The sequence below is a fragment of the Cryptomeria japonica genome, chromosome 8 (genome assembly GCF_030272615.1).
Source record: "Cryptomeria japonica chromosome 8, Sugi_1.0, whole genome shotgun sequence".
Lineage (NCBI taxonomy): Eukaryota > Viridiplantae > Streptophyta > Pinopsida > Cupressales > Cupressaceae > Cryptomeria > Cryptomeria japonica.
The window spans coordinates 202,026,425-202,053,236 of NC_081412.1; the positions used below are offsets into that span (position 1 = coordinate 202,026,425).

The 26,812-nt window shown below is 37.6% G+C and overlaps 1 protein-coding gene across 1 annotated transcript; it reads left to right on the top strand.

Annotated features, from left to right (window-relative positions):
- The first annotated feature begins 498 nt into the window (after window positions 1-498).
- LOC131048363 (pheophytinase, chloroplastic) lies at window positions 499-26,812 on the top strand. The gene is made up of 5 exons (XM_057982305.2): window positions 499-1,621; window positions 14,991-15,217; window positions 15,504-15,695; window positions 15,894-16,050; window positions 26,491-26,812. The coding sequence occupies exons 1-5, from the start codon at window positions 830-832 to the stop codon at window positions 26,743-26,745; spliced, it is 1,623 nt and encodes a 540-aa protein (XP_057838288.1). The 5' UTR covers window positions 499-829; the 3' UTR covers window positions 26,746-26,812.

The window sequence follows — 26,812 nt, forward strand, 5'->3', positions numbered from 1 at the left end:
AATTAGTTATGCACGCAAGGATAAAAAAGTACACATTTCAAAGTACATGATTATTACAACATAGATCTAATGTTCTTACCAAAACCTTTAAACTACACCTTTAATACCTAAAACCCCAATAATATTACAAAATATCCTAAATCTTTTGAAATTTATTGACTCACCACTTAACAGCTTGAATAATCCACAGCTTGAATAATCCTCTCACCATTTAACAGCTTGAATAATCGACAGCTTGAATAATCCTCTTACCTAAATATATGGATTTTTCCTCAATTATTTTTCCAAGGTGAGGGCCCAATAGTATCCTAATTTTTCCGGATAAAATATATGGATTTTTCCTCAATTATTTTTCCAAGGTGAGGGCCCAATAGTATCCTAATTTTTCCGGATAATTTTGGGTATACCTGAATCAATCACACGTTGCGTGCACGACTCGCTATTAATAATTTCCTCTTCCCACTTCATTAGCCACGTAAACCTTTAATTGTAGGAGCCACTGACACGTGGCCCGCGATCTGCACACAATGGGTCGACTAAGTCTTCTGGTTACTTGCGTGCAGGAAAGGTCTAGACCATTGAGCCTGCAACGTATCTTGTTCCAATCCCGCAAGCTTTTCATTATAATCCCAACCTCACCAGTGTGTCGTGTAATCCCGAAGTTGAGGAGTAAAATTCCTTCGGACAGCATTTAGGTATCTCACTGAATTGGAACTGGAAGGCAGCAGTTTTGTTAAAATAGATACTGAGTGATTTGAATAGCCTTAAATGTTGAGTTTGATTCATTGGTTATAGTAAACTTTGTTGTAATCTGAGATTTTGCTTAGCCATGGAGACAGTGGCTTGCAGTCGTTATGCTCCAGTGGCCATTATCCCTTTAAATTTTCAATGTTCAAGGATTATTAAGGGTTTAAAGCTATGCAAACTCCCGGGAGGGTTTTTGAAGAGGAATATCAATAAGAGGCATAGATTAAGATACAGGCCTCTAGTGGCAAGTGCTAAAGGGCGTCTTAAAGGAGATGCTAATGAAGAAACCAAAAAACAGTATGAATTTGATGAAAATGACAGTACTCAAGTACAGTTCAATGAACATCCTTTGGCTTTTGGGTCTTCAATTTCTTCAATGGAGCCATTGATTGGTAGTAGTTGTTTTCTTGAAGAAGAAGGTTTGGGCGAGAGTATGGGCAAAGATCTCACTGTTATTGATACTAAGCCCTCCTCGGTGATTCAGATTCCTGGCCTGCCAGATGGGAATAACGGTTCTTGTATCACTAGTGGTTCATGGGAGTGGAAACATAAATGGATAGTGAATTATGACAAGGCAGGTTCTCAGAATGTGGGTGCTCCGGCAGTGTTGTTTTTGCCTGGATTTGGTGTGGGGTCTTTCCATTATGATAATCAATTGCGTGACTTAGGAAGGAATTTTAGGGTCTGGGCTATTGATTTTCTAGGCCAAGGAAAGTCGCTGCCTTGTGATGATCCCGCACCTCCGGTCGGAGAAGTGGATTCTGAAGAAAATATCAAGTATTGGGGTTTTGGTCCAAAAGTGGAGCCGTGGGCAAGTGAGCTTGTGTATTCAGTGGATTTGTGGCGTGATCAGATTCGCAATTTTGTAGAGCAGGTGTGTATTAATTCCAATATCTTAATATAAGTGCTTGATTCAGGATTTAGTAGGATCCACCAGAGAGGCAGAAAAGATTAAAGAATATAAAATCTAATAATTAGAATAGATGATACATCATCTCTTACATGATTAAAAACTTTCATTCATTACATGTTATATTGGTTAACGAATGCTGAACGTGATACAAAGCTGGTTGAACTGTATACAGTTTACATAGTTATTATTTTTCTGAAATCAATTAATAACTTCCAAGCGGTCCCATTGAAGGGGCTTGGGCTCCTACTTAACTCAAAGGACAGTTCCACGGAATTGGAAAAACACAGCTACAACATTGATTTTTTTCTTTAAAATATAGATAAAGGGTTTGAAAATTTCCTCCACTAGTTCTTAGGGACTTTTATGTCTATGTGGCAGTCTGTACGAACATGTTTTTGAAATTCTATTTTTATTTTAATATAGTTGCTTTAATTTTTTTCTTTTATAAAATTCCTGTTTGTATCCCAAAAATAAAAATTAGCAGATTAATTTTTAAAAATCCATAGGATCCCTTACTTAAAAAGGTTTCTAATTTTCATCAACAGCATCTGCATGAGACCATAGCGTGCTGCCGCTAAATTTGCAACTACACTCCTAACACACTCCACATGAAATACGCCAACTTATGAAACGACAAATTTTGCAATAGTATTCTTCAGATTGTAGGGAAAATGTAAAAATGTTGGCTTAGAGTGAAATATTCAGATCATAATATCCAGAAATTATAATCAGAATTAAACACTATCTTCAGATACAATCACATTAGTCCCATTCCCGTATACATCATTGTCAAGTTTAGATTAAAGTCTTGCATACACAAACTCAGACTAGTTGCTCATATTTCTATGGCAGATGCCCCTACTTGAATGATCACACCATCTTCAAATACAATCGCATGAGTCCCATTCCTGTATACACCATTGCCAAGTTTAGGTTAAAGTCTTGCATACACAAACTCAGACCAGTTGCTCATATTTCTATGGCAGATATCCCTACTTGAATGATCTCTATATGGTAATGAACAGGTCACTTCCCTTAGAGACCACGATCCCTTCTAGGTCTGTAGGTACCTAAACTGCGTCAGATTTCAAACTCAGGATCTGTATGTAGTGCGACTTCTTTAATTTCTGCAGCTAAGCTTTGCCTTGTTGAAGACAAAGGCAAAGAAATCGCCTTCCACTGACTGGTTTCTGGAATCTGAATCTGATTCACTTGATTCCTTTAGAGTTTAGACTGCTCCAGTTCAAAGCTCAGATTGGTGTCCAAGCATAAAATGACTAATTCGCAGGGATTTCATCCTGCAAGGAGTTTCCCCCAGGTTTGTGTCTGGAAGGAATTAGCATTTGTTTAATGATAGAATAAATTAAAATGTTTGATGATCTCTTCACATCCACCACTCAATTATATATAAATTGCTCTTTAGGTCGGCCAAGATTGGAAAGCCGACCCGATAACAAATACCAAATCAGGTTGGCTTAAACAGTTAAAACCATAGCTGAACTACTTGCCAAAAAGCAACTTGCCAAGGCCCAAAAAACTTGGGAACTTAAAGAAATTGCTTAAATTTGATTAGAAATGCATTTTTTTTGCAAAATTCAATGAGGAGATGCATCCAATGAGTCAATAAATGAGTACACAAAAGAAACAAGCTGAGTCTAGATATATTTAATTGATTTAAATGCAAATTGGGTACAAAATCGCATCCTCATGAGGAATGCTGATGGCTGGAAGCAAAATAGTAAATCGTTTTTGTAAAACTAAAAGTAAATACATCAATACAATTACATCTTCCTCTTCCCTGCTCAAGTATAAACTAGGAGAGAGGTAGAACTAGAGGGTCTAGTCCTAGGAGTCTGCTATGGCTGTGCCTCCTCGCTCGGTACGACTGACTGTGGCTCAACCTCCATCCTAGTTGTAGCTTTGCCTCTGGCTGCTCCTGGCATTGGCAATGACTCCTCATCATCCTCATCCTACTCAATGTCATCTAGTGTGAATCCAAATCCACCCCCCTCCTCCTCCATAGCTTGCCTCTCCAAATCATAAATGTCATCCTCAGTAAACAATGGAGGTTGCTCTTGCGAGGTCCAATCACTGTAAGGATCTATATCATCCAAATCAATTGGACCAGTTGGTGTTTCCTCTACCTTCCTTATGCACAACCAAAGATTATATTGAACAAAGACAAGGTCATTGAGGTGTTTTGGAGATAATTTGCTCTTCTTCGCGTGGGTGGCCTTGAACAAGCTCTAATTGTGCTCACAACCGGATGAACTACAAGGCTCGCATAAGATTCTAAGGGCAATTTTTTTGAGAATTGGGGTATTTCCACACCAACTTTGCCACTAAGCATCTGCAAAATAAAATATTGAAGAGTTAGATAGCAAAGTGAAAACATATTTTATCAAATTATCAATAGTTGTAAGTTACAACTTGTAATTTGTAACTTGTAAGATACATGTGAAAGATTCCAAATATTATACACGGGGTTTGAGTGGTTCTTTCTCTCTTGGCCAACTTTGAAGAGAATAGCTTACCCTTTGCTTCCTCGTAATTTTGGAGTTCGGCCACAATGAGGTCTCTCACCTCAGCCTCGGGTATCATCCTCTTATCAATAATTTTCCAAATGGGATCAAATTTGAGTCTATTCCCCCTTGTAGTAATTTTTGATAGACTCCTTGGCCCTATCTATGGCCTCATAAACATACCCCATTGGGGTTTGATCCCCATCTACCAAGCGGAGAACTCTAACCAAGGGCTCCAACACCTACAATTGAAAAATACACCCCCTTGTAGTAATTTTTGATAGACTCCTTGGCCCTATCCATGGCCTTATAAACATACACCCCATTGGGGTTTGATCCTCATCTACCAAGCAGAGAACTCTAACCAAGGGCTCTGACACCTACAATTGAAAAATACAAATTACGAAAAGATTAATCATTAAATTTACAAATAAATAATGGGAGACTTGAATCGAAAATAATTAAATATTCAAGTTTTGAAGTTACCTTCACAATCTCTACAACTCTTTGTGCAAATAGGTTGTGGAAGACTATGCATGCAACACTTTCTCTTTTAGGCTTCTTTGAATAGGGTGAGTCTAGCCATGCTTGACTCACAAATATTTGTTTCAAAGCCGTCAATGCACCAAGAATGTTTTGCAACGTTAAGAAAATCATTGCAAACCTTGTGACACTCGCTCTTACCAACTCTTTCTCTTGGGCGTGTTCTCTCATTAAGTAAATAACCCAAGGGTGATTGTAGATGTATTTTGTGATCCTCCTTGCATCTTCTACAATTGGTGTCGCCCAATCAAGTTTTCCTATGTCCTCCAAAAGAAGGTCAAGGACATGTGCTGCATAAGGTGTTCAAAATGCAAAAAAGAGTGGGGTGTCTCTCTCGGAGGATTTTACCTGCTGCCACATATGTTGCTGCATTATCGGTTATTATTTGCACCACATTGTCAACTTCCACCTCCATGACAATTCGCTCCAACATTAGAGCCAAAGTTTTAGCATTTTTCATCTTGTTGGAGGCATCCACCAATTTCAAGAACACTACATTGTTCTTGCAAGCAACCAAAAAATTAATTATGGTGCGGTTTTTGCCATCTGTTCACCCATCAGAAAGAATAGTGCAGCCATATTTTTTCCATTCTTTTCTTTGGTCTTCCACCATTTCTCTTGCCCTATCAATTGCATTTGTAAGCAACCTACAAGTACAAAGTGAAATTAGGTCTTAGTACACAATTTTGATTTAAAAAACAAGAAAAACATTTAAAAATGAAAACAAGTGGACTAAGTTACTAACCTCCCACCCAAGTCCTTGCGAGAAGGGGCCTTTTATCCTTTTCCCAAAATTGTTAATGTGGTAACCAAATTAAGCCAATAAGGATTGTCTGCCACATTGAATGGGATGTTGTTGAAGTACCAAAAATCGGCACATGCAATGTCTATTTTCTCATGCACCTCCCTATTCCACCTAGTTGCCTCTAATGATGTTTGTGCTCTAGCTGTGTTCTTGGGCACAAAATAATCACCTATAGATTGTGGCACTGATGGTGATGCAAACAATGCTCTACTAGAAGTACCTGAAGTGGTGGCTGAGTTGGTGCTGGATTTGCGGATACGTGGGCCACGGAGAGCCCACTATTCCCTGAAGTGCTGCTTCTTCTTCTTCAAGGTCAATTGAAGCACCTTGAGATTCAGCTATGGATGCTCTTATAGCTAGTTTTGCCCTCTCTTTTTTAACTTTGTCTCTTCCCCAGCTGCAAGTATGGCATTCATTTCTCTTTTTATTTCTTTTGTGGCCCTATGACATTCCCTAGCATCATGCTTACTGATTTTGCAAGGTGGTATTTGAGGCGTATGCCTCCATGAAATACTCTTTCACATTTAATGCATATTACCGACCTAGGTTCCGGTCCTTCAAAGGTACACTTCCAATCCCTGTCTCTAGAATCTTTAGGACGAGTGCCTACATATCCAGATGGGCATGCATCTATTGACGGGGTAGACCCTAAAGCTGAACCAACTATATTTGCCATTATAAATTAATGGTTAACCTACACATACAAAGTGAAAACACAAAGTTAATATTTTAGTTAAAAAATTTAGCAAACTAAATTAGTTTAAATAATTTTAGACATCATTGAAAGTTGAAAAAATTGAAAAAAACTGTTAGGGTTTGAATTTTTTTTGGAAAATTAGATATTCTTGAAAATACAATGAAAAAATCAGTAAAAATTGTCAAAAAATAGTGTTAATTCTTGTTCATTGGACTCTAAATCAATTTAGACTATTAAGAAAAGGCCATTGTTGATTTTCTATTAACCTAGATGCAATGAAAAGAAATAAAATGTTTTAAAAAAACATAAGAAAAAAATTCAGAAAACCTACCTGGGAATCTGATTTTGCTTTGAAAACCACTTCAAATCCACTCCAAATCTGCTTATAATTGACTAAAATTGATGGAAATTAGGTTGGAAATGCCTGGGAGGGTGTTTTTTCTCTTAACAACAAATTAAAACACACAAAATGCAAAATGAATCACTTTGTTGACGTCCATGCCTTTTGTTTTTGTGTCCACGATTTTTTGGCATAGATTCACTGAGTTTTTGCCAAAAACTTTGCGAGTTTTTTTGGCGAGTTCTCAACGAGTTTTTCTGGCGAGTAAATAGCGAATTTACTCGCCAAGCCCAAAAAATCGCAAGTAATTAACTACTCGGCAAGTAGTCCATCTATGGTTAAAACATTATATAATAGTGTTCACAATGTTGGCCCGTTAAACAAATCATTTAATAATTTCATTTAATGTTAATTTTAGTTATATTATTTATTTAAAAACAATGGTAGCTGACCTATCTAAAAGTCAGGGACGTTATAGTCCTCCCATCCCGGAGATTGCTTTTCCTCAAGCAATCCACACCTACATACTCAAACTGAATGCTAGGGTACTATTGTGACCTTTTCACACATCACCCCATTGCAAATGGGGATCCCCTACATTTTTTTCCACTTGGTCTTTTACTTTCTAGTTTTTGGGTAGTTTGGCAATGGTTTCTCGAGAGTTTCAAGTGTTTGGATGGATGAGTGATTCATACAAAGTCTAGAGTCGAGCGTCGTTTGCCTTTAGGGTTTTTGTCCTATAGACTCGAAGAGAAGAAGGTTGTGATCAAAAGGGTTCAAGAGGATAGTGAAATAGTGAAATTTGAGTAAGTGTGGAAAGAAAAATCTTTCTAAGGGCTTACTAGTGAAGTTTTCTAAGTGCTTTCCATGAACTATCTATTTTTAGTAAGTTCCGCCATGTCCCCAATTGGCCTAATTTTGAGTTTGAACAAACTTTCTATTTTTAGCAATGTCTATTTTTTAGTTTTATTGTGTCCCCGATTGGCCTAAATTTGAGTTTGAACAAATTTACTATTTTTAGTAAGTCTATTTTTGGCAATAGGTGAGCACTAACTGTAAGACAAACCAAGGTATCTAGATCCAAGTCCGGTGGAATAAACGACTAAAGCAGACAATGAAAATTTTGACTATGGCATGAAAATTCCACTTAAGGGTCTCAATTGCGTCCATCATGGAGAAATCGTCCTTCAAGGTCAAAATGTGCCAAAGAATCCAAAATTCCTCCTTTAGGGTAAAAGTGTGCACATGCACCCAAGTGGCATATAAACTCAAAATTTGGCTGTATGGTAAAACTTCTTCTCCAAGGCTCAAATGTGCCCACCTCTCAAATGGCATGAAGTGATCAAAATTTGGTTTAAGTATGGAGAAATTCCTTCTCCCAGGCTTAGGTGCGCTGAAAACAAAGAATGCTTATGCTGAAAACAAAGAATGCTTGCCTGACTTATGATCTGATGGGAGATCTAGAATCACATGATGAAGCAACCAAGGAATCATTGGGAATTGAGGCCAAGGAAGGAATAAATCCACAAGGAAAAATAGAGCATGGAAAAGAGAAGAACATTGACCAAGATTTGCAATCTAAGAAAAGGCAGGATGTCCTGAGAGAAGAACCACACTAGAAAAGATAGAGATCAGAAGGAGTACAATCATCACTTGATAATTCCTCAAGTGTGCAAGAAGTTGACCTCTTTGTAGGAGAAATAACTAGATTCAGTACAAGGAATGAGTCATGAGAAGAAAGACAAATGACTCCAAAGGCTCAAGACAAACAAAGTGCAAGTACTTCCAGGAAATCTCCTCAGCAAAGGCATGAAAAACAAGAACTTCCTCCAGATGCAGATCTCCATATCCTGGATATTCTCAAAGCAGTGGTAGTTGAAGATTTGGAAGATATGAAAAATCCCTTTCCTAACAGATAATTTCATGAGGGAGCATTACAGGAGCAAGAACAACTAGAAATGCTAGGTTAGCAATCAGTAGCTCTGGAATGGCTTAAGGGAAAGAATGAGAGAGGATCCCATAGAAGAAATTGATCCTGCACTTGAGTTGGAGGAATTTCTAAGCTGAATAAATAAGCCAATAAAGAAGAAGAAGGCAAAGAAATTCTCCAAGATCACCAAGAATGAGTCAGGGTCCCGAATTCTACATGTAGCAGTACCAAGGACTGACAAAGCCAAGGATGAAATCATTCCCGAAGAATATGATGTAATTACAGTTGATCTAGGACATGCAGCCAAGGCACATGTAATAAAAGATTTTGATGATTCCACTCAAGCATTGAAAGAGAAGATGAAGAAGACGAAAGAGGAATACAAGAGGTTGAAAAGTGAAAACAAGTCTTTGTGTGGGTATGTGCAATGCCTAATGCATCCAGTTAGGCAGGAAGATCAGGCATTTGTTCCTCCTATAGCTCTTTTGAAGGAATCAATTGATGGCCTTGAAGAAATGAGGAAGATCACCCAAGTCACCAAGAAATGGGTGAAGAAGGTTTTTTACAATGACGCATGTAAGTTGATTGAGGATTTGGCTTAGATGTACAAGAGAGTCCTAGCTATTCTTGATAGAATACAAAATGTAGATCAGGCATGGGAAGATACACATATTGACTAGGATAAGACCATTCCATGCATGGAAGCATTGATTGAAATCCCCAAGGAATCATTAGTAGATGGCAAAGTCATAAGGGAAAATGAAGCATATGACTTCCCTTGGTGGTATTGTGTAGTGACCACTAGGAAGGAATTCTTTGAAAAATCAAATGAATAGTCAACTTGATTGAGGAAAGTGATCAAGAACATTTAGGAAGGAATCCTAAATATAGTCGAAGCATTGTTCACAAAGAGATTGACCGATGAAGAGATGGTAGCAGATAATTTGAGAAATAGGTTGGAGGAATTCTTTTACATGGGTTCTTTCTCAAAAGATGATCAGGAGAACGTTTCCATATTCTCAAACATCATGCGAAAATATCAAGAGGCAATGTTAGGATGGGGAAAGATTTTCAGCAGGTGTGAAAAGGACGTGGCCATTATGGAGTACAAACTTGAGACTATGCCAAGTGTCTCTATGGGTGAGCTTGAAATAGAAATGAACCGATTCATTGCATTTGCCACCAGAGAGAGGGATAATGCACTCGCTATTTTAAGCAATGAGTTATTGGATGCCTAGTGGGCATGTTGTTTTCTCATTAATTATTGGCCTCTACTACCTTGTGCCACAAGGGCTATTATTAGTCAAACCCAAATTAGGGTTTGCATGGTGTAATCTCAGCCCTTGATTCCGATTCAATCTTGGCCGTTCATTGTCATTTTGAGGCCTATGAAAGGGGTTCGCCCCCTTCATTTGTAATAGGGAGAATTCTGTGAAATTGTTGCTAGAAACTACTAGAGTAAAAAGTAGCTCATTGAAGTTTTGGTGATTACTTATATTGTTTGGGGAGTTTGCATGGTTTCTTCTTCCTTGAGTAGATTAGATTTGCTTTCAAATTTTTAGATGAAGTACTCTGATTTCAATGGAGAATGTGATGGTGTTTGATGAATTTCCATGGCTCACACTTTTTGCCTCTTATTGATTATAAGTTGCAATGTAAAGTTAGCTTGAGCCCTTTTATATGGATGCTTAACTTCAATTGTTGAATTTGCTTTGTTCATTATGATGGTGTTCATTATGATATGCAAATTCTTTGGATAACCCTTGGAAGATTGCAACAGTTCTTGTGGAGTTGGAGTTGATCTTGGCGAAGTAGAACTTGGTTTATTTGGAATTCGTCCATCGGAGCACTATCCATTGACATCATTGTCTTTAGGAGTAGAATAGAATCTCTCAACCTTTACTCTCTTTAACTTTCAGCATATTTTGTTGTAACATTTCAAAGTACTTCCCACTATCAAATCATTCGCATATTTCTCTAGAGTTCAAAATTGTCTAAGTCTCCTTGAGAAAAGATCGTTTCACCTCATGTAAGTCACCCTCGGATTACCAACATACATCAAGCCAAATGAGCTCATATCCAACATAAAGTCGCACATTCGCAGTAGGAACCTTGGAGTCGCCTCTATGATCTATGGCGATCTTAGTATACGAGGGGTCTTTGCTCAAGAGAGGATGGAGTGTTCTTTCACACTTTATTCTATGTTGGTGTGGTCATAAAACACCCATCAATAGGTCCCATATCAACCTCAAAACCACTGCTCCACCATTCATCTGCACTACTTGATGAAAACTTCTCTCATCCAAACTCCATCAATGATCTTATCATAGTCTACAATATGAACACCCCAAACTATGCAACTATGTTCTATGCATTGCTCATGTGAAACTCCATTGTGATAAATCGTGACATGCCTTTGAATATCCCTCAAATAAAATTGATCTCCCAGATCCCAAATTGGAATTTATGGACAATTTTGGACAAAACAATTTATGCCACCATACACATTCCCCATATAATGACATTTTTCATGATGGCAAAACTGAAATACTTTTCAGTTAGTAGTCTCATATCTTAAGATGAAATAACGAGAGTACTTACCTCCTTTAGAGAAAGATGCTTTTGGGGGATTCATTCCAACACAATCATCCTTATGGCTGGTAATCTCAGAATTAGAATCCACTAAGACATCCTCCACATGGTAACCCTGCAACTTGATTTCCTTGGCATACCTTTTGACAGATCAGTGGATGCTGCATGGTTTGAGACATTTATTTCCATCTTGGCCTCTTTGTGTTCACTAAGCAAGGTTTTCCCAACCAAGACTACATCACTGTTTGGTTTGTGTTTTGACTGTTCCTCATTCTTGGATTCATGCTCATCAGCAACTTCGCTTTTTCCTCCCGTTCTTGAGCTCCTTGACTTCAATTTGTAGAACTCATCAAAAGATAAACCATTACGAATTGCTCGACTTAAAGCATTATATTTTGCATGGTTACCTAGCATTTCGTCCTTTGAGCCAAGTGGTAATTGTGGCTCCTCAACTCAACTTTCTTCCTTTTGCAAAAAATTGGCTTTGACCGTCTTCCTAGGAGGATTGATTGAGACTCTCTTTTTGCTTGAATTGCTTCCCTCAGCCCTCTTCCAACTTGGTTTAGAGGTATTCAATTTATGATTCAATTCCCTCAAGATTTGAACTATTTCTGCGCTGAAGAATTGAAACTCTCTAACTAATTCCCTGTGTTCATTGCTAATGACATCTAGTAAATTGCCTCCTCACCTCGGTTACTCATGATTCCTTTGTCATTCTTCTGCATAAATCAATATTTGCACTATTTTTGCGCTGAAGGATTGAAACTCTCTAACTCCCTTTTTTCTTTGCTAATGACATCCAGACAAATTGCCTCCTCACCTCGGTTACTCATGATTCCTTTGTCATTCTTCCGCATAAATCAATATTTGCATATCCAGATTGATCCACAGGCTGGCAAGATTCCTTGATCTGATACCACTGAAATAGACCAACTTATGAAACAACAAATTTTGCAATAGTATTCTTTAGATTGTAGGGAAAATATAAAAATTCTGGCTTAGAGTGAAAGATTCAGATCACAATATCCAGAAATAATAATCAGAATTAAACACCATCTTCAAATACAATCACATTAGTCCCATTCCCGTATACATCATTGCCAATTTTAGTTCAAAGTCTTGCATACACGAACTCTGACTAGTTGCTCATATTTCTGTGGCAGATATCCCTACTCGAATGATCTTTATATGGCTGGTAATGAATAGGTCACCTCCTTTAGAGACCACGATCCCTTCCAGGTCTGTAGGCACCTAAGCAGCTTCAGATTTCAAACTCAGGATTGTATGTAGTGCGACTTCTTCTTTAATTTTTGCAGCTAAGCTTTGCCCTATCAAAGACAAAGGCAAAGAAATTGCCTTCTACTGACTGGTTTCCTGAATCTGAATCTGATTTTCTTGACTCCTTTGGACTGCTCCAGTTCAATGCTCAGATTGGCGTCCAAGCATAAAAAGACTTATTAGTAGGGATTTCATCCTACAAAGAGTTTCCTCCAGGTTTGCATCTGGAAGGAATTAGCATTTGTTCAATGCCAGAATAAATAAAACATTCAATGTTCTCTTCATATCCATCACCCAAATATATATAGATTGCTCTTTAGTTTGGCCAAGATTAGAAAACCGACCCAATAACAAATTCCAAATCAGGTTGGCTTAAACAGTTAACTTTATTTAATAATGTTCACCAATGTCAGCCCCTTAAAGTTGCTTAAAAAAATCATTTAATAATTTCATTTAATGTTTTTTTTAGTAATTATTTATTTAAAAATAATGGTAACCGACCTCTCTAAAAATTGGGGACATTACTCGACAAATGTAAAGCAAATTGAAAGCATTGCTGACACTCCTTAGTGTGTGCATCAAAACTTTTCTCTCGAGAAGGCCAGAATGGGATGTTAACTCATCAACCTTTTATGCAGCAGATCTGATTTGTTGGCACTCAAGACTATAAACTGTTTAATCACTGTTGGCAGTCCATCGGGTTTGAGGCACAGTCCCCTCAGCATTGCTCGTTGCTTCACACAGCTGTCAGATTGACTGCACTTTCTATTCCATGTACAGATTTTGAATATAATAAATAATTCCATATATAGATTGTAAATATAAGAAACGATTTCATATACAGTCTACCAGGACCCAGCATTAAATAAGAATTTCTTGATTCTGAATATGTAGTCAAATTTATAGCACCAAGATTTGATGAGTTAATATTCAATCTTGGCTTGTGAAAAGAGGGTGGTCAATAGACTCAATACCATTTTACTCTGCTGCATCACACTTTTCCTTTCTGATGCACACGGGAAAAGAGCTTCCAAATAGGTTTGAGTGAGGCCTTCATGTCTTTTTCATGTGCACAGGGTTGAGTTATATATTTTGGAAGAGGGCAGAGAACACCTCAAATCATGCATAGATATTAACTGCTGTAAATTCCTCATTGGAGGAGGGATGGAAATGCATTGAATCATCTTGTAAAGAGGAATAATACAAGTCTATGTCTAGGAGGGACAGAACATATTGGATTGTTCTTCTAGCCGGCCATTGCAATTCAACACATGGTTCGAGGAGGACTAAATATTCTATTCTTTAAGATGACTCATCTTGTATTTACTTTTAAAGTTGAGTTTCAATTCCTGATTTGACAGGTTATGCTATGCTTCATCTCCAAACTTCCTTGCCAACTCTTGACACTGATTGAATAATAGACTAGTAATTCTCTGATCCTTCGCTCCTAGAGAACATTTGCACAAACTTACTCCTAGGAACATTCGCTTTGTTCATATCCTGTACTTGTCAATGGATGAGCTAGAGGGGCTTAATAATGAATGTTTCATGAGGCACAACACTAGCTGAAGGTTTTGCAAATGGGCTCACAAGCTAAGTGGATTTGATCTTGAAAAAACAACATAGTTAAGCATGTTTGAATTGAAGTAGTATTGGGATGGGTGACCTCTGAGGAAGTCCTGATCTTTCAACCTTATGAACATCATCTAGATGCAATGTGTGAGTGTTATGTAGACCATTCATTGTCATGAGAGATGGGTTCATGTGAATCACAACTCTTGAAATATGGGTCAATGAGTTTGTCTCAAACTATGCTTTGATATAATATCATAATAATATGTACATATTTACCATTTTGATGTATTTAACTTGGGGCCCTTCTCTTGAGCATTCTCAGCATACAGATTCAGTTATATCTTTAATGATGACTCTATTGTAGTTTTAAAAATAGTTGGGTTGCTGAAATTGTATTGGCTTTGTGGACTGGTGCTTAAAATATTAGGGTGGCACAATTTTTTTAATCCAGCCTTCAAGTATTCTTGCTTTGAAGGTTGAGTGTTGCTCCCAATCCAGAAGCTAGTTTTGGATTCTATGTTTTTCCCTCTAAAACCTTCGGTTAATAATTTAATAGTGAAAAATCACCAAACTGGGCTTACACTGGCAATGTTGAATTTTTCCATCTTTTCTGTGGCATGTTGTTATTCTGATGTTTACAGAAGCTCATTGCGACCATGCTCATGTTAGTTCCCTATGTTGGTGTTTTCCTCTGACAGAGTGTGTTGTCATGTGTTATGTAATTCCATTTCATTTTAATCTGTCAACTGATTTTTTGTTATATTCAGTCACTAGTTAGCCCAGAGCATTATCCGGTGTGCATTTTTTAACTAAATGGAAGTGACTCAGATTAGGGGAGCAAATACATCTACAATTCAACTAATTAAAGAGTATATTGTCATGTCCCTTCCTAATGAAGGATACAACATCAGAGAGGTGCATCATAACCTATTCTGGTGCAGTTTTTCCAGATATATGTGTTTGAAGTTTGATGTGAAACATGGAAGGTGTTTTTTTGGTTTTTATCCAGTGGTCTTATTAAATTTATTATTTCCTGTTAATCTTGCAGGTTATTGGTGAGCCAATTTATGTTGTAGGCAACTCATTAGGTGGATTTATGGGACTCTACTTTGCTGCATGCTACCCTCAACTAGTAAGGGGAATATCATTGCTGAATGCCACACCATTTTGGGCATTTATTCCTAATTCTTCAAGGTCACCTAACATGGCAAAACTTTTTCCTTGGGCTGGAAATTTTCCTGTGCCACCTAAAGCAAGAAAGCTCACTGAATTTGTGTAAGGTTTCTACTTGCAAAATACAAATGTACCTAGGATGTTTTACCTCGGTTTCTCATGCGTCGAATCTTTCACAATTGGTCACCACCTCTAAATTTCAAGAAACTAGAATGCCGTTCACCTCTTTGTTATTCTGCTGGATGTTTCATGCACTTATCTTATTTTGTTAGGAATTGGACTTAAGCCACTTAAAACACACTAGGATGCAAATATAATGAATTATATTTATGTGATGGTTATTGTATATTCAATATCAAAATGATCTTCTCTTGTTTTTGATGTGAAGTTGGAGCAAGATAAGTGAGCCGGAAGCCATAAAGAATGTCCTTAAGCAAGTTTATGTTGATCATTCAGCCATGACAGATGAACTTTTTTCGCGTATACTAGAAGTAACAGAACATCCAGCTGCAGCAGCTTCGTTTGCTTCAATAATCTTTGCTCCTCAGGGCGAGCTTTCATTCAATGAAATTCTTTTAAGGTTCACTGAAAACTGCATCCTCATGCTGTGAAATTTTGTTCTCAATATCTTAAAAACATTGATTAGTTAGGACAAAATTTGCGCTTTTTCTTAAATTTTCATCTCGGCTCGATTTATTTTAGTCATTCTATACCATGAATTTACAAACTTCATATCCCTTTAGATATTTGCAATTTTTATACTTGTGAGAATGTGCAGATGTCAGGAAATGAACATACCAATCTGTCTTATTTATGGGAGGGAAGATCCTTGGGTGAGGCCTCAATGGGGTCAACTGGTGAAGAGCCAAGTGCCAGACGCTGTCTACTATGAAATCAGTCCTGCAGGGCATTGTCCTCACAGTGAGGTTCCTGAGGTGTGTTTGATTTCGTTCAAATGCGCTATATGCTTTTTCATATCTTTCCGAAGTGCACTAACAAAATAAATCTGCAAAAATGAAATGATTGATAGCATTAAGCAGAAAGAATTCAATGCATTCCATTATATTCAAATCAAAGCTTTAAAAAGATGTTGTTCTTCCCATACATGCTATGTGTCTTATGGTATCATGATACTTTGTTAAATAGATGAAAACTGAATAGTGTTCCTGTGAGAAAAAGTATGTCAAGAAATTCCCTTGGCCTAGACTTTCTATTTGTTTGGAAATCACAATTAATCTATTGCTTATTTCCCTTTTAGGGCTATGAAGGAATGAAAATATTGTGAATATAGGTTCCTTCAATTAGGTACTTGTTAACATAACTGTTATTCATAGACATAATATTTCCACAGTCCATGTTATTGAAATCATGAATGATGCAACTGTCTGAGAGTTTCTCATGTCCCCTACTAGATATAGGCCTATTCAATAATAATTAATCTGTTGCAATACATTTATGATTTAAATTGATTAATTAGGAGACAATTACAATTCTGATTATTTGAAACAAATCATTATTTCAATACTATAATGTGATTGTTTCTTAATCAAGCAAATCATGAATGATATAAGTGGGATTAAGGGTTGACACATACCTTATATTGGATGAGTGTAGTCTTGGAAGGATAACCTGCACCCAAAAAGAAAGGCAAACACCTACATACATGTTCAATTATAATTAGACCTTATCCATTCTAATGCAAAAACAGATAGACGTTGGTATATGAGACATGAGAGGGGATTGCGTGGGTCCGTTGTCTATCAAACCCAAGGAATGATTGCTTCTAACCTCCTTGTTTGGTGCAGCCATAATCCGGAGGGTCCTCAAAGAGAACAATCCAAATCATGTAGCAAGAGTAACACAACAGAAGCACCAACAAAACATAGAGAAAATGTTGATTCAAACATCCGCAACATCATAGGTTCACTATAAATCAGCCAGCAACATCCAGTGTACATGCAGGCTAACAGGCCTAGAACAACTTACATTCTAGATTACAATCCATCCGGACCTCCAAGAGGTATCCAATCTACATAATATGAAATTATTCACACAATATTTCGCTGCTCTCCTAAGGATCAATTACAACAATATAAATAGCATTTGGAACACATCCGGTCGGCCACAAAAGATCGCATTCTCCAAGAAAGGAAAATGAAACGTGTAAGATAGGTCGGACCCAAAGCGTGAAGATCACCTCCGCCAAAGACAATAACGAAGTGCGGACCATCAAGGAAGGTCGGCCAAAGGGCCTAGGAACATCGTATGTGGTGCCAATTAGATCCGCAAGTCGAGAAATCGCTCCGCAAGATAAGAAATCTCCAACTAGCCGTTAAGCTCAAAAACTGCTCTGGAACCAAGAAACAACCAATCTGGAAGCAATAACTTGCCGGAAAAGAGTCCAAATGAACTGGAAAGCTAGAACAAGGAATAAGAACACGTCTAGAAGCCAAGAATCTGATCCGCAACGGAAAATGAACAACTGCTGGAGAAATCTAGAAATAACACAGAAACTGCAACATAGAACAAGAACAAATTGAAAAGCAAATATATTTTTGGTTGATACAAGATTGATCAACGACCGGGGATGCTCCTGCATCATTGCTAGTCTTGGCGGCCCATGTTGCTTGCCCTTCAAGCTCATTACCCATACACACATCATTTTGTGAGTCTGGTATAGAGAGTGTAACTGGTTCCTTGACTCCAAGGGTTCTTATGACCACTTGTGAGCCCCTCGTCACCACTAGATTACACCTCTATCCTCTTCCCACAAGATGCAACAAGCAGATTTTATCACTTCTTCAAGTGCAATTCATCTCACATGGACTATTTCTATATAAATATTGCTATTGTATTTACAAAAATATTCAGATATTTATTTATTATACTATGCAAAACGGTCATAGCCACTATGCATCATTTAATCAATAGCGTTTAGATAAATAGTATGCAATGTGCCATACATAGGGAACACATACCACAGTCCTGTTGATGTGTTTTTCATGCACATGTGAACACAAAATAAAATACCTAAAAGGTACCTTATCCTCTCTTGAACAAAGTTCCCGACTGCTGAAGATCTCGCCGAAGGATCAGTCGAAGCAACTCCAAGGTTCTGCTTTGTAGGATCTCTACTCGTGGATAAGCTCTTCGCGGTATGATGTGATTTTGCTGGAATCACAAGGGACTTACACTCAATGACCTAAACGTCTGATTTGCTGGAATCATAAGTCCTATTAACTAACTGGAAGACAAACGAATGACAAAAGATGCAGGGTTCAAGACGTCTACTCTACTACCTAGAATGCGAGAAAATGGATGGATGACTAGGTGGAGTCCTACTGGGCTGGGTCTCACCATCAGGCTGAACAATTCAACACCAACTCAGTGCGATCTTCTAAGGGATGATTCCAATATGTTCAAATCGTACACCATCTGACAATGATCACCATTCAAGATAATGCATGAACAATGGACGTGTAACGACTTAAGATTAAGCTCATTTTATGCTAGTTGACCATGCAGGGCGCACTTACCATCAGTAAGAGGCTAGTGGTATGGACTAGACAGATTCCACACAGGTGCATTCAACAATTTTCTTCACTCAATTTAATCATCTATCATAAAAAATGAAGATTCAACAAGAGACCATGCACATTGCAAAGAAACAACATATTCCACCATATCTTCAATGAAAAGAAGTCTTTACAATTAAGGCAACAATGTCTTGCCTTCTCTTCTTAATCTACTCTAATTGCTATTCTACTATTCTGGCCTCTATTACTAACTATTAACTATTAGCTATTATTGACTAACTATTCTCTGACTATTGACTAACTATTAGCTTTTACAAATGAGGAGCCAGGGCTTATATAGCGCCCTCGATACAATTCAATGGCTCAGATCACTTTGAGATCAATGGCCGAGATTTTACAATGAAACCCTAATTAGGGTTTGTTACAACAAACTTAATTCTGACCAATGAAATAATTGCATTGTTTGGACACATGTCTTCTCTGGAATATTCGACCAATGGATAGCCGGGGTAGGTACATCGAAGTTAGTGCCATCTTTGATGAGTCAGGTACATTGAATCTGGACATGTTGGAGTGGACCAACCCGACTGGAGGAGTGATGACTGGGATGCCACCTTGTCTTTCCTTCAAATGTTGGGCTGGAGAAGGTCGTCCTTGTTGATGCTGGGCTGGAGAAGGTCGTCCTTGTCCTGGCTTGGTCTTCTTTCATCTGCCAAAACAAATTAAAAGATGATGAAGGACACATGATAAATTCATTTCAACATAGCATTTTCAACTTAAATCATCAACAAAAAGATATTAACATGAAACTTGCCCAAGATTTTCTCCAGGAACAGACCCTATAAGAATTTCGCCCTGGACCCTTTGGAAGGGTCAGAAGCAAAATTCCAACTTTAGCTCAAAATTCACATTTTTGAAGGTCAAACATCTTTCCAAGGCATTCCAAATAGCTTTTCTCACCCTAGTCCAGGCTTGACTTAGCACAAAATTTGGAGAAAAGGATGGTTTTAGTGTTTTTCGCTCTGGACCCTTTGGAAGGGTCAAGAGCGAATTTCTTGTTTTGAGCATGTTCCTTCATCCTTTCAACTTCAATTCTCCTCCAAGACTAAGGACACATTGCCTCACTCCTCTCCAGGTCATAAAAAACCAAAATCTTGACTTGATTTGCAAGGAAAAAGGGTGATCTTAAGAATTTCGCTCTGGACCCTTTGGAAGGGTCAGGAGCGAAATTCTCATTTTGGCTTCAAAATTTGCATTCTTGGTGACCAAAATCCACTCTAAGGCAATCCAAATGCCTTCTCACACCCTTGTCCAAGCTTGGCTTTGCTCAAAATCTGGAAAAAAAGTGATTTTAAGGATTTTCGCTCTGGACCCTTTGGAAGGGTCAGGAGCGAAAATCACTTCTAGGCTCAATTCCTTCAAACTTGATAATTATTGACCATTCAAGGACATGCCTAAGGACTTCTTTAATGATGATCCACACTAGATTTGGCATGAAACTAAGGGAAAAGATAGGTTTTACACAATTTTGCCCTGGACACTTTGGAAGGGTCAGGAGCGATTTTCCTTTTCTAGCCCAAAATCATCATTTTTTCAATCCCAATCTTCTTTGCAAGGTGAAATTTCATCTCTTTTCGCCTTAGGAACAAATTTTTAAGCTCAAGCAAGGTTAAAAATATATGCTTGTAAGGAATTTCGCTCTGGACCCTTTGGAAGGGTCAGGAGCGAAATTCACCTTCTTGGCTAGAATCCTTCATTTTTTCAAAGCTTTAAAACATTTCCGACGTCCAAACATGTCTACTCTTCCCTTCAAAATGCCTTGCAAATCAAAATTTGGTCAAATAAGGCAAGAAATGAGTCTTAGGTTGATTTTCGCTCTGGACCCTTTGAAAGGGTCAGGAGCGAAAATCCTGATTTAGGCTTTAATTGCTCATTTTTCAAACTTCAATCTTCTCCTGGAGGCAAATATAGATTGTTTTCCACTTGAGGAACCAGGTTTTAAGCTCATTCAAGGTAGCAAATGAGGATTATAGTGAATTTCGCTCTGGACCCTTTGGAAGGGTCAGGAGTGAAATTCCTAATCTTGGCCAAAATCCTTCACATTTCTACGTTCCATCACCTCAAAAGGCAGAGACATGTTATTTCCTTCCCAAATCCGCCCATGGAACAAGGTTGGTATCCAAAACAAGGGAGCAAATGAGGCTCATGAAGAATTTCGCTCTGGACCCTTTGGAAGGGTCAGGAGCAAAAATCTCCTCTCCAAGGCAAAGTTGCATCAAAGCTTCTCAATTATGCCTCAAAAGTCTACAAACTTGGTCAAGCTAAGGAGAAAAATAGAGGAAATATGAATTTCACTCTGGACCCTTTGGAAGGGTCAAGAGCGAAATTCACCTTAGGCCATGATCCTGACTTCATTTTTTCGCATTTCTTCATTCAAACAAGTGCTTTTGCCTTCATTCAAGCCTAGGAATGCATTAGTTCTAGGTTTTGGTCAAAGTAGAATGTCCTATGGAGAATTTCGCTCTGGACCCTTTGGAAGGGTTAGGAGCGAAATTTGCTTTGGACCCTTTGGAAGGGAGCGAAATTTGACATTTTGGACTCTCCGTCAAGATCATTTTATGGGGAAATGTCACTTATACTTTAAGTTATATTCTATATATACTTCCAGGATGTTTGAGATTGGTTTCGGACCTCCAGGAGTTATATTGCAAAATCTAGTTTTTGGAGGATTCTTCAGTTTTCCAGACTTAGTCAAATTTCAGGATCAGGACATTCCAAACTTAGCCAAATTTCAGGATCAGAACATTTCAGACTTAGCCAAATTTCAGGGCATTTGAAGATCAGGATGACATTTTAGACTTCATCACTCACCAACTCGACCTAGCTTGGACCTTCAAGAATGATACCCACTCACAAAGCAAGACACAATTAGCAACAAGAGCAAAACCAGGCCCTAAGGAAGACTCTCAAAGAAACCCTAATTCTGGGGCCCTGTGGACTCACCCTGGCTCAAGCAAAGCCTGTAATCCAACGATCCCCTCGACAGCACTCATCCTGCAAAGGCTAACAGACAAAACCCTAAAAGACCTAGAAAACAAACCCTAGAAAGCAAAAAGAAGGGGTCCCCATTTGCAATGGGGCGATGTGTGAATACATCACAACAAGTCCCCACTATGTGTTTGAGTCTACTGTTTACTCCATTCATTATTAATGTCCAAATCTGATCTTCTTTCCTCTTTCGATCCTTTGGTCTGAGTGAATGCTTGATGATATTCTGATTCGATGATCCCCCAAGTGATGTAATGGTTGCAAATATATATGTTTACACAACTGATTGGTTGTGTCTCTTGGAGTATAGAGACATGTCCATTGGTTATGTCATAATCGTATCACTTCAATATATTAACCGATTATTTCTGTAAGTTGAAGTGATTCTTAATGAATTGGTTTACTTCCTTAATCATGCTTGATGTCTTTCTTATATCGATATTGTATGGAGATCAATAATTAATGGTTTGATGGTATTAATGTTATCGGATTTTCCTTGTTTAATGGTTGGCAAGGATATCTTAATCCGCATCATGGTTGATCCCATTCCATCGGATTTCTTGATCATATGGTTGGAATAACTTCAATCTGAATTGTATAAGGAGTCCGATGTGCATATGGAAGTTTTATCGCAGTCTGGTTATTAAACAGTAATAAATATTTCAGAGACTCATATATGTATAGTTATCGGCTTCATCATACATAGTTGGAACTGTGGATGGATTGGATATGAGATATCATAGATCTGATTAAAGAGGTTCATTCATATGAACAATAAATAATTGACACAAATATATTCAAATTAGGGCATGACCATTAATGAATATCATTATAGTTTACTTGACTAATTCAATGTGACATGATCGGTATAGGATGCCATCTCTTAGACATGCCGGATCATGGATAGTGATATTGTGGACAGATATTTTAATCTAATTCTTGGGTTAAGGATGGGGACATGACAGAGTTTTTCAACACTTGTTATGTTAATATTAAATAATCAGGTTATAACAGAACAGTAACAACAATAAAAAAACACAAAACAAGACACACCAATACCCTGGGAAAACCTCCCTCTTGGAGGTGAAAAACCCAGCCACAAAGTACAATGTGTATTATCTCAAATGTAGGCAATTACAAGGCAAGTGTGCTTATCTCAGATTGTTGTTCAACCAGCAAGATAGCAGATCTGAATTCCTCTTTATATGATAATGGAGATTGCAGCCTTTATCATCAGCATCAAATTCGCTCAAGGCAAGTCTTCATTAGCTTCGCAAGATCTTGATAGCATCACCTAACAACCAGCCTTCACACAATGGATGAGGAGAAAGTTCGCACAAGAGAGAGAGAGAGATCGCCAAATGTTGGAGAGCAGATTACATGTGTTGACAGCCTTAAGAATGATTCGCCTTGTATGTGAATTGATTCATTATGCTATGCAAATGACTTGCTTATATACTTGACTTGTGGTGTCAAGTCTCAAGTCGGCCTGCCTTGTTAATTTAATAATGATATTATGTATATCGTCCAAATAGATCTTGACCTATTAAGACGTTATTGCTTGATTTCCTTTACCACATGCTACATGAGTTTGGGCCCAGCCCAATTACATAATCACTCAAAATACATATTGGGCCTACCCTATCTACAAGTTACATTCAATATAGGACAACAAGTTACATCGCCCAATTAGGGTCAAACCAAATTACAAGTTACATTTATAGGGCCTGTCCTATCCACAAGTTACATTATATATAGGTCTTGCCCAAGCAAGACATAAATACAAGTTACATGTATTTGGGCCCGGCCCTAGTTCGATTTACATAATAGATAATACATGTGTATTTTAATTGCCATTGACAACATTAAAATACAATAGATAGGTATCTGAGCTAGCTACTATTTCAACATAGCATACTGTGATCAATCAGTATATATGTTCCAATATATATAGAACAAATTATTTTCATACTAGATTATCAATGTTAAACCTCATAAACCAAATCTCCACGCCAAGAAACTTGGCACTTTTATACATCTATTCATAACCAAATTCTCACACGATTCTCTTCCATTTTCCCTCAAAAACAGAGCCTGAAGATCTGCCCTCTGATACTTCTTTCTTTTCTCCACAAACTTACCTTATCACTTACTTGAAAGTTTTAGTTCCTCTAGCAGTAGCATTCAGCTCAGGCATGGAGGATATTAGCAACAGTGGTGCGATTTAGCTTTTCATCTACCAATTGCATTTCCTTGAAAGCTTCTACTTCCTTTTCTTTCTTCCCGCGTTCCCAAAATCGCTCGCCTTTTTCCTTTTCCACGCTCTTGCTCTTCCCTCCACACGATCCTCTCCACTTTCTGCTCTGTGCGTGCCTCATCCTTTCTTCTACACCCTTTATCTGCCCTTTGCCTATTTCTCCGATTCTCTCCACTTTCTCCTTTCTGCGTGCCTCATCCTCTCTTCTGCATCCTTTTTCTGCCCTTTGCCTATTTCTCTGTTTTTAATCTCTTCATCGCTGGCATGGAGGATGCTAGGAATAGTCATGGAATTCCACTTTTTATTTTACCCAAAATAATAATGTGTCTTCTTAGTGGTTTCTAAATCCTTAAATGGGAAATGAATGCCCATGTTGTTCTTTGATTCCAATCTCCCAAAATAAATGGGTGACCATACCTTTACATGGTACTTGTATTGGCCAACATCTTTTGTCCTCTGCAATAAATGTCTACACAACAGGTCCATACACAGCCCATATCTCGTTAAAATATTAAATACATCTTTTTCCACCCTCTTTTATTATCGTGGCACCTATACCCAGGTCATTACTTTCTTGGTCTTCCATTCTTTAAGCTTCACTGGGTGGGATGTCACAGATAAGTGTTAGAGACTATGTTGCACTTCTGATTGTTAGTGGTTCAATCAACAGATGCAAGAGAAATGATTTAACTTGTTAAATTTCCTCCCAAGTATGTTTAACTTGATCATTTTATAAAACAATCAGTATTGTGATCACCATTTCTCTGTTGAAGGGTACAGCCATGTGGAGCACGTAGCATCTCTTTCATGGATCCCTGTAACACAAGAATTATGCTTCCAAAGAACTCTGCTTTGTAAGCTATCCAATTTCTTATAATACTTCATCTGATGGCTTGCTGCAAAGAGGGCAATTGGAAATTGAAGTCATCTCTAGCATGGAAGCTGTTTCTAAAGAGCCTCCAATTCTATTGTGAATATTCAAAATTATCAATTTATGGTGTAGATGATACATGCTTTAGCCATAAATCAAACCCACTAGTTACCACCTCAATGCATCGAGTATATAAATTTTGGATGCTATAACGGTTAAACACTTTCTTTTCAACTTTCAAAAAGAGAATTCGAATAAGTACAACACAATTGAATAACAGTATTGAAATATCATTAATCTTTTATGAAGCGTTTGATTTTCATATTCTGGGATCGTTTTTAAAGGTTCAAACCTAATAGAACAATAGTATTTAAATATCATTAATTTTTAATAAATCGATCTTCAAGGCCTTTTTGTGTTTGATATTCATATTGGGGGACCTTTTATAAAGGAGAATGTTCACGAGTTATTTTCAGTAACACATTTGTTTTTAGCAGCATCTCTTCCTCGGCCATGCCTCATCTCCTCTTCCTCCCCTAATATATACACACGTTTCAATTATTGTGAAGAAAAAATATTTCGAGCATTCTGCAGGGATGCATCCCTGGGGTCCTCGTGACATCCCCAATGTCCTGGACATGGGGGATTTGGAGGAGATGCCCCCCTTCAAGATCTGACAGCCCGCTCCTACCGGTCCATAAAAATAAAACAAAGGTAACTTTTTAAGGAAGTGGAAAATAATGCTGAAAACCCTAAAAAGTAAAAAGGGAATATAGAACCAGTTACACACATAGTGTTAATAACAATCATAATTAGTGAAGACAGAAAAACAATTGTTCAACTTTCATTTTGATCATTTGTAGATAATTTAATCTCCATCTTGTATCTGCAGCTTATTTTATGCTCAAATTCTTTTGATATTTCATTCAGGGATTTAATTAAACTTTGAAATGCTGCATTGTGTTGATTTTTTTTAGATATAATAAACCTTTTTTTGGCCATGAACCATTCTATGGTAGGCTGTAAATATTTGTGCCTAAAGGCCATTCGACAGATGCTGTTACTAGTAATAACTAGTAACTAATAAGACTAGATACATCTTGATCTAGAAGTCATATAGATAACGCTACGAGAATAGTAGACCTAGAGATAACTTAGATTCTAGCAAATTTGAAAGTTAGGTTAAAGATAACTTTGACTCTTTTTCCAATATAAAAAGAGAGATGCTAACAACTTTGGTTGATTCTCCAACATCAAAACGAAGAGTTTGTTTGATTCTCATATAACTTTTCAACTACAGAATATTTGATTCTCATATTTACTTGGAACATATTGTATTTATATATATAGAATGTTCTACTCATTTTGTTTGTGTTACTCTTTCACTAGTTGGTTCCTGTTGCCTTTGGCACACTTATTTGTAGTTGCTCTTCAATTGCACATGACAGAAACATCACTTGCTTTTGGGTGATGGCACATTACAATATAATGATAATTGTGATTTGGGATTGAATGATACTTGATAAGTTCTGGGAATTGCCTAGAATATCACAGGTTGATTTTTCTGAACTTCATTCTTCATAGTTGACTGTTGCATTGTTTTTGTGGGAGAGAATAATAGAGCGGTGGTGCATAAGAGAAACTAACCATTCATTCATAACAGGTGGTGAATTTTTTGCTACGAGGTTGGATTGAGAATCGAGAATCACAAGCTTCTGTGGCTTTGCCTCTTTATGATGATCCTAGTTTGCTTCATTCGGACCTCTGGAGGGAGATGGAGTTTGAGAGGAAGGGTTTAAGAAGATCAGTGCAAGTACGTGTGGTTAGGAGCAAGACCCCATTTTGGAAATTTTTTCTGTCTGTGTTTCAACCCTTGTTAAGAATATTTGGAGGTAAATCTTATAAGACACGGATCTAAATTGTTGAAGGATTTTATATACAATGTATACTAAATGTTTCAATTCTCAAGCTCAAAATTGCCTTCA

Bases quoted from the DNA above. Each gene is read 5' to 3' on its own strand.
- LOC131048363 (XM_057982305.2), top strand. From the start codon at position 830: ATGGAGACAGTGGCTTGCAGTCGTTATGCTCCAGTGGCCATTATCCCT. The intron at 15,218-15,503 runs GTAAGGTTTCTA...TTTGATGTGAAG, and splicing joins AGAAAGCTCACTGAATTTGT to TTGGAGCAAGATAAGTGAGC. The intron at 15,696-15,893 runs GTTCACTGAAAA...GAGAATGTGCAG, and splicing joins TTCAATGAAATTCTTTTAAG to ATGTCAGGAAATGAACATAC.